At 39.3% G+C, this 6271-nt stretch overlaps 2 protein-coding genes across 3 annotated transcripts; one reads left to right on the plus strand and one right to left on the minus strand.

The window, feature by feature from the left end:
- Positions 1–684: 684 nt before the first annotated feature.
- Positions 685–2112, plus strand: LOC133724340 (putative ETHYLENE INSENSITIVE 3-like 4 protein). Its single transcript, XM_062151041.1, is given in 3 exon segments — positions 685–1110; positions 1112–1641; positions 1706–2112. Coding segments are annotated over 3 exon segments (1281 nt in total). The 5' UTR covers positions 685–735; the 3' UTR covers positions 2082–2112.
- Positions 2113–2262: 150 nt separating this feature from the next.
- On the minus strand, positions 2263–5966 carry LOC133725903 (type I inositol polyphosphate 5-phosphatase 5). Of its 2 annotated transcripts, XM_062153407.1 has the most exons (10): positions 5536–5965; positions 5365–5440; positions 5215–5289; positions 4710–4800; positions 4527–4631; positions 3812–4391; positions 3402–3595; positions 3165–3273; positions 2775–2923; positions 2268–2678 (listed from the first exon to the last, which is right to left on the minus strand). In XM_062153407.1, the coding sequence occupies exons 1-10, from the start codon at positions 5653–5655 to the stop codon at positions 2456–2458; spliced, it is 1722 nt and encodes a 573-aa protein (XP_062009391.1). In that variant the 5' UTR covers positions 5656–5965; the 3' UTR covers positions 2268–2455. The 2 variants fall into 2 exon arrangements, with proteins under 2 accessions (XP_062009328.1, XP_062009391.1); XM_062153344.1 differs by having other exon boundaries at positions 2263–2678; positions 5215–5440; positions 5536–5966.
- Positions 5967–6271: the final 305 nt, after the last annotated feature.

Genomic DNA, 6271 nt, shown 5'->3' on the forward strand with positions numbered 1-6271 from the left:
AACATAGTAATAACATAATTGGTTAAACCTTTAAGATTAGTATAGTAAAAATGATTAGCCCTTACAATCGAGTGGAGTGAACCCTAAACTTATGAAACGGCCATGTACAATATGAGAAGTGTAAAACGAAGACCGTGGAGGACTGGAGCATCATCCCGCCCACACCCGCCATCATCACTCTCTAGGTGTGCGTAGCAATTTCTTATGCATGTATTGTTTGAAATCGACTCACCATATCAAAGTTCGTTTCAGTCTTTTTGGCCGGTGACTTGATATGGTGATGCAATATTCTTTATAAGTTTATATGCACCTCGATCCTCTTGTTATAGTTTGGTCAAATCTTCACCTCTTCCATATCAATGTACTGCTTTGATCGGTAACAATTATTTAGTCATCAATCTTGGAATGGATAAGTTGCTTGCAAGCACCAAGTACACCCGTGTGTCCCACATGCATGCAACACTTATAAAATATGCAACAAAAGCAACCTAGCACCCATAATTCAAAAAAACCACCTTCACTGAATCATCAGTACGTAGTACCTGAAAATCCTCAGAATCTTCCAAATTTTCCCTTAACCTCGTGAATTGTCATATTTCCTCCGGCCTCCGCCGACTTCACATTTATGTTCTCCCACCGCCACTGGATTTGGTTGTTTATGAACACACAAATCAATATTAACGTGGTGATGTGGTAGAGAACATAGTCACACAAGTAGTAACTGCATCAATAATCATGGTAGAGATCCTTGAAGAAGTTGATCCTCGAAGCTTGGAAGATGAAGAAGCTGAAGATATCAGCTACGAGGATCTCAAGAAGCGAATGTGGAAGGATCGTGTGCGCTTAGAGAAGCTCAAGGAAATCCCAAAGAGCGAAGAACCCGAGTCTTTGGCTAAAGAAGAGGCGTCTCGCCGAAAGAAGATGGCCAGAGCTCAAGATTCCATACTCAAATACATGGTGAAGATCATGGAAGTTTTCCAAGCACGAGGCTTCGTCTATGGGATCGTTCCGAAGAAGGGGAAGCCGGTGACAGGATCGTCGGATAGCTTACGAGAGTGGTGGAAAGACAAAGTCCGGTTCGACCAGAACGCTCCACTTGCAATTTCCAAGTATATATCTACCTGAAGTGCTTTTGGAACAAGCAGGTATTAGTGGGCTAGATCATGACAACTCTTATGTCCATCTCCTTCATGACTTGCAAGACACGACGCTGGGGTCGCTGCTTTCAGCTCTAATGCAACACTGTAAGCCTCCACAGAGGCGGTTTCCGTTGGAGAAAGGTTTGGCTCCGCCGTGGTGGCCTGACGGAAATGAGATATGGTGGGGTGAACAAGGGGTTTCTCAAGAGCATGGGCCTCCTCCATATAGGAAACCTCATGATCTCAAAAAGGCTTGGAAAGTAAGTGCTTTGTCTGCAGTGATTAAGCATATGGTTCCTAATTTGGACAGGGTTAGAAGGCTAGTAAAGCAGTCCAAGTGCTTGCAAGATAAAATGACTGCTAAGGAGACTGCGATTTGGTCAAAAGTGGTTAACCAAGAAGCAGAAGCAATTCTCCAACTTATTACTGATCAGAAACCAATCAGCTGCCCCGAAATCGCGGGCACCACAGCCTTACATTCTAACGAAAAGAAGAAGTGCATGTTTGATGACGATTGCTCTGAATTGGATCGATGCTCCACATGTTCTTCCAAAAACTTCAAACAGTGAATTAGGTTTAGGCTTTGTGGATAAGAAATCAAGGGCAGGCCATGATCAAAATAATGTTTCTGATTCAATGCGGGAGGTTGACACAAGTTCTTCGTATGATCATTCCTCAAATGATTCAGGATTCGAAAGTGTGGTGGAATGGATTAATATGGAGCTACAAAAGGCCAGCATAAACGAAGTCGGTGGAGTGGTCCTGTCTGGTTTTCCAAATACTTACTGGGAAGGTGGAATGGAAGAATTAGCTTTGGATGCAGCATTTGAGATTCAAAGGCAAAACATGGATTTGAATTTATGTCCAGAAGAAGGGATCTCACAGGTGAATCAAGACTCAACTTCAATTTGGGACATGGGATATGATTATGATAATTTATAAGGTCAAATGTTCACAATTTCTGTTTGTTGTTGGCTTGTTGCCATGTATCACTAAACTTTTTTGTCCCACATTTAGTCATCGATCACATCTGGATTAATTCTTTTGTTTACTTATTCCTATTTATATTAGTAATGTCGTCTACATTGTAATCTATAAACGTCAACCTTTCTACCTCCTTACACCGTAACAAAGCCTCACTGGTTACATGAATGTAGCTAGTTCCCTATTTTGTTCATTTGTTTAATCTTCTTTCTCTTCTACAAAAGAACCAGAAAATTTACGAAGCAAAAAAAAAAAAAAAAAGGGTGGAAAAGTAATTCCTAACTTCCCTAATGCAATGTACAATATTTTGATTGAGCGATCTGATGTTTCTATTAGAACTCATAGAAGCTGTGTCTTTGAGGCATGCAGGCATCAAATTCGAATCTTGGAGCAGCACACGAGTAACCCTTTCTGAATCTGTTGTTTTTGCTTCTAAGTAAGTTCACTTCAACTGAAAACACAGCACAAACAGGTCTGTGATCGGAGAATCTTGATTCACCCCTGATATAGGACAACTGTTCGAAACCTTCACCGCGCCATAGTATCCTATCACACCTGTAAACTTATCTTGTTAACATAAAGCCTAATAATCAAGATTCAATGTAAAACTAGGGCCCAAGAAAACTCTTATTCAAGGAGAAGGATATATACCATGCAGGGGTTCGTCGTTTCTTCTTGGACTTGGCAGTTTCTCCTGCGTAAGAGTCTGAATTATGGGAATACTTGTAAGTGGGGGCAAAGTAGATTTGTCCCTCTTTGAACCCATCAAATACTCTCCCAGCTTCTCTCTCTATATTCAACTGTACTCATAAATCAAACCAGATCTTGTAAGTGAATCATATCTAAATTAACAATTAATACTAAAATGGTTTTCTTTTGTAGTTTTGAAATTGTATACCACATACATACATCATATATTATAACTAGAATAGTATTCTACCACTCAGCTCGCCTCATGTAGTCTGCATTCTACAGTATTGTTTATAATGAAATTTAAGTTACTCAATCATCTAGCTAGAATGGTGCATTGACGGAACCAACCTGATCTTTCTCTAGAAGTGCATCCCAATCATTGTCCTCCAACAAAACCCTAGTTTCTTCATAGCTCAAAGCCACCCGATAATTCAAATCTCCTAGCCATATTACCCGACTGCAACAGTTTCATTTATCAGAAGAACACATTTGATTCATTAGTAACAAACTGATCGAACCATGAAAGTGAATAATGAAATTAATGGAAAAAAATAACTCAATAGACAGTGAACCGGTAAAACGTACTCATGGTCAACTATTCTTTCGCAAGGAAGACGATTTGGATTCTTGCAAATCTTGGGGAATTGTGTGCCCTTCAGGATCTCCACCACATCCGCATTCCTCTTCAGTTCATCGCCTTCCTTCTCGCCGGAAGCCAAGTGACTGCACACGAAACAAAAGCTTGTTTGGTGCAACGTCATGCTTATTGATATGCATCCCTGCAAAAATAATCAAGTCACTGTTCAAATATCGAGTTATTTAGATTATCTTTATATGACATTTGCCCATTACATTGTAGACTAGATATTTCTAACTTATATTAGAAAGGACCCGCCTATGTCAAAGATATCAGCTACAATATATATAATCAGTACACAAATGTTTTATTCAGGTACACATGAACACAGGCTCAAGAATACACTGGCTTTACTAACCTTATTTCCAAGGCAACCCATTATTCCTCTTCCCACGGTAGAAACTCTAAGATGGCCAACGTGTTGTACCAACTCTCTTCGAACCCAAACTGACACGAAAATCCCTACCATCTTCTTGCTTGTTATGAGAGAGTAACTCATCTCGGAGGAAGGCAGCGATTGTAACCCTGCAGTTGCAAGAAATTCGTCTACCCTACCGTCACAAGAACCATATGAGGAGTCTAATTTACTATCTGCAGGATCACTGAGTTTTCTTAGCCGCCGTCTTTCACGAGATGGAAATTCAAAGGGGCAGTTACAAGACTTGAGAATTCTACTGTCTGCCCTGAAGCTTTTGCTGATAACTTTGAGAGAAGGCTTCTGAAAGAAGTTGAGACTGCCTGGGGACTTGGATTCCTTGTTATGTGAGGACTTATTGGAACCATGACTCGAAGAATCTGAAGAACAACAAAACGTATTGGTGCACGCATTCTGGGGTTTATTTAGGGCTTGGCTTATAAGGGTTAGCCATTTTGCAGCTGGTTCGTTGTCCTCGATCACTAACACGTTTCCAGCACTTAAAGGTACGATTTCCTGAAACCTAATGAAGAAAACTTTAGTGTTAAAAAACATTCGAAATATGGAAAACCACAATCAATTGGCAACAATGTACTGAAAAATATAGTAAACTTAGTATATGAAAAATTAATTGTCCCACATTAACTAAGAATCATACCCTAACACATAGATGTCTGAAGAGCCTTCGACCTGCAAGAAATCTTCAAGGTTGAGGCCATTGTTGGGAGACTTTCCTCCTACATTCCATGTGGCCACGAATATCCTGCACCCGAATTACGCCCGTCTTATGTTCAATTTTGGACTATATATGTAAACTTTCTCTTATGACAAGAATCGTTACCTGAATTCTTTAGTCTCAATTGATGGCAACATAGAGTGTTGTTCAAAGTTTGATAGGTTTAGGCTTTGAATCCCCGGACTTGTATGTCTTTCTGCGAGTAGAGAAGAAAGGGGAACCATTATATTTAAAACTCAATGTTTCTCTAGTCAAGCAAAGGCCTAACTCCCAAGGGTCAAATCAAGCAAGAAATTTTCAAGTTCCCATTGATGTCTATCCCTTAAATACAAATATATTGACCATAATCAGAACACATCATCGGTATTAGGTAATTAACCATAATCAGATGTACATCATCGGTATTAGGTAAGCTACCAAAATTATTCATGAAAGATAAGGAAAATTCCTTCCATTAATGGTGAGTGGCATGTCTCCATCATTCATATCCAATCCAAAATAACTTACCCATCAATATTTTTAAGTACATAAAAACAATTTCCATAACATGGTATGTTTCTGAGATCTCTGTACTAATGAATTATTATGGCACTTAATTAATATGAGATACCTGAAAAACTCTTTCTCATCATTGGGGCTGCCTCCATGAAAGCTTTTTTCCTTTCTTCAATCTTTTTCTCCAAATCTATTAAGGAAAAAAAATTATTGAAAGAGCGCGCGAGAGACAGAAAGAGAGAGAAAGAAAAGGAAAGAGATATACCGAGATCTCCATCACCATCTGATTCTGAGCTTTCACGCGCGGCTCGCTTTGCACCAAAAAGTCTAGGAATGATAGACTTCACCCCAAAAAACATAATGAAAAATACAAAAAACAATTAAATCACAAAATCTTAACAGAAGAACCTAAAGAAACATGATTAACGCCATATACCTTCTTTTTCTTTTCGTTCTTGACGGAACTATCAGGTGTGGTGGCGGTGTCGCTGGTGATGATGACGGTATCGGTGGCTTTGGTCATATCGAGGTTGGCATCTCCACCAGGGGAAGACATTCATTCATTGATAGAGTATTTGATAAAGATTAGGTCACACACACACTTTCAGTGAGCGTATTTTTTGATATTATCTCTGAAAATGAGCGAGTTTTCGGTCTGTTGGTGAATACAAATGATCTGTAATTTTCTGTTTTTGGGTTTTGCTGATCTTGTTTGATGTGATCAATGATTTTCCCTTTCTTTTTCCTTTTCTGTGTTTTCTGTTTGGAAAGATGAGATTTTGGCGCCAAGGCTTTCGGAGAACTTAATTAGGACGGCAAAGAGGAGAAACCGTTAACATGCAGTTCACAACCCGAATTCAAACCCAACTGTAATGTTGTCGTTTCATTTTTGTCCGGGAAGTTCTATTCATACCTCCACATTTAAAAAAAAAAAAAGTTGATTACGTTAGATCCACAGACATAAATAGGCTAGAGACTAACAACACTTAAGAGTAAAGAAATTGGCGGGGAAACAACCAAAACTTTTCCCAAGCATCACAGCTCATTACAAACCAATAACGCTAGCTTAAAAGCAAGCCTAGTACATGCTATAATAGACCCGCCTCCTAAGGAAAAATCAATCATCTATGCCTCACCTTCCAGGCACACAATTGTGGTATAACCGAGAACAT

The sequence above is a fragment of the Rosa rugosa genome, chromosome 1, assembly GCF_958449725.1.
Source record: "Rosa rugosa chromosome 1, drRosRugo1.1, whole genome shotgun sequence".
NCBI lineage: Eukaryota > Viridiplantae > Streptophyta > Magnoliopsida > Rosales > Rosaceae > Rosa > Rosa rugosa.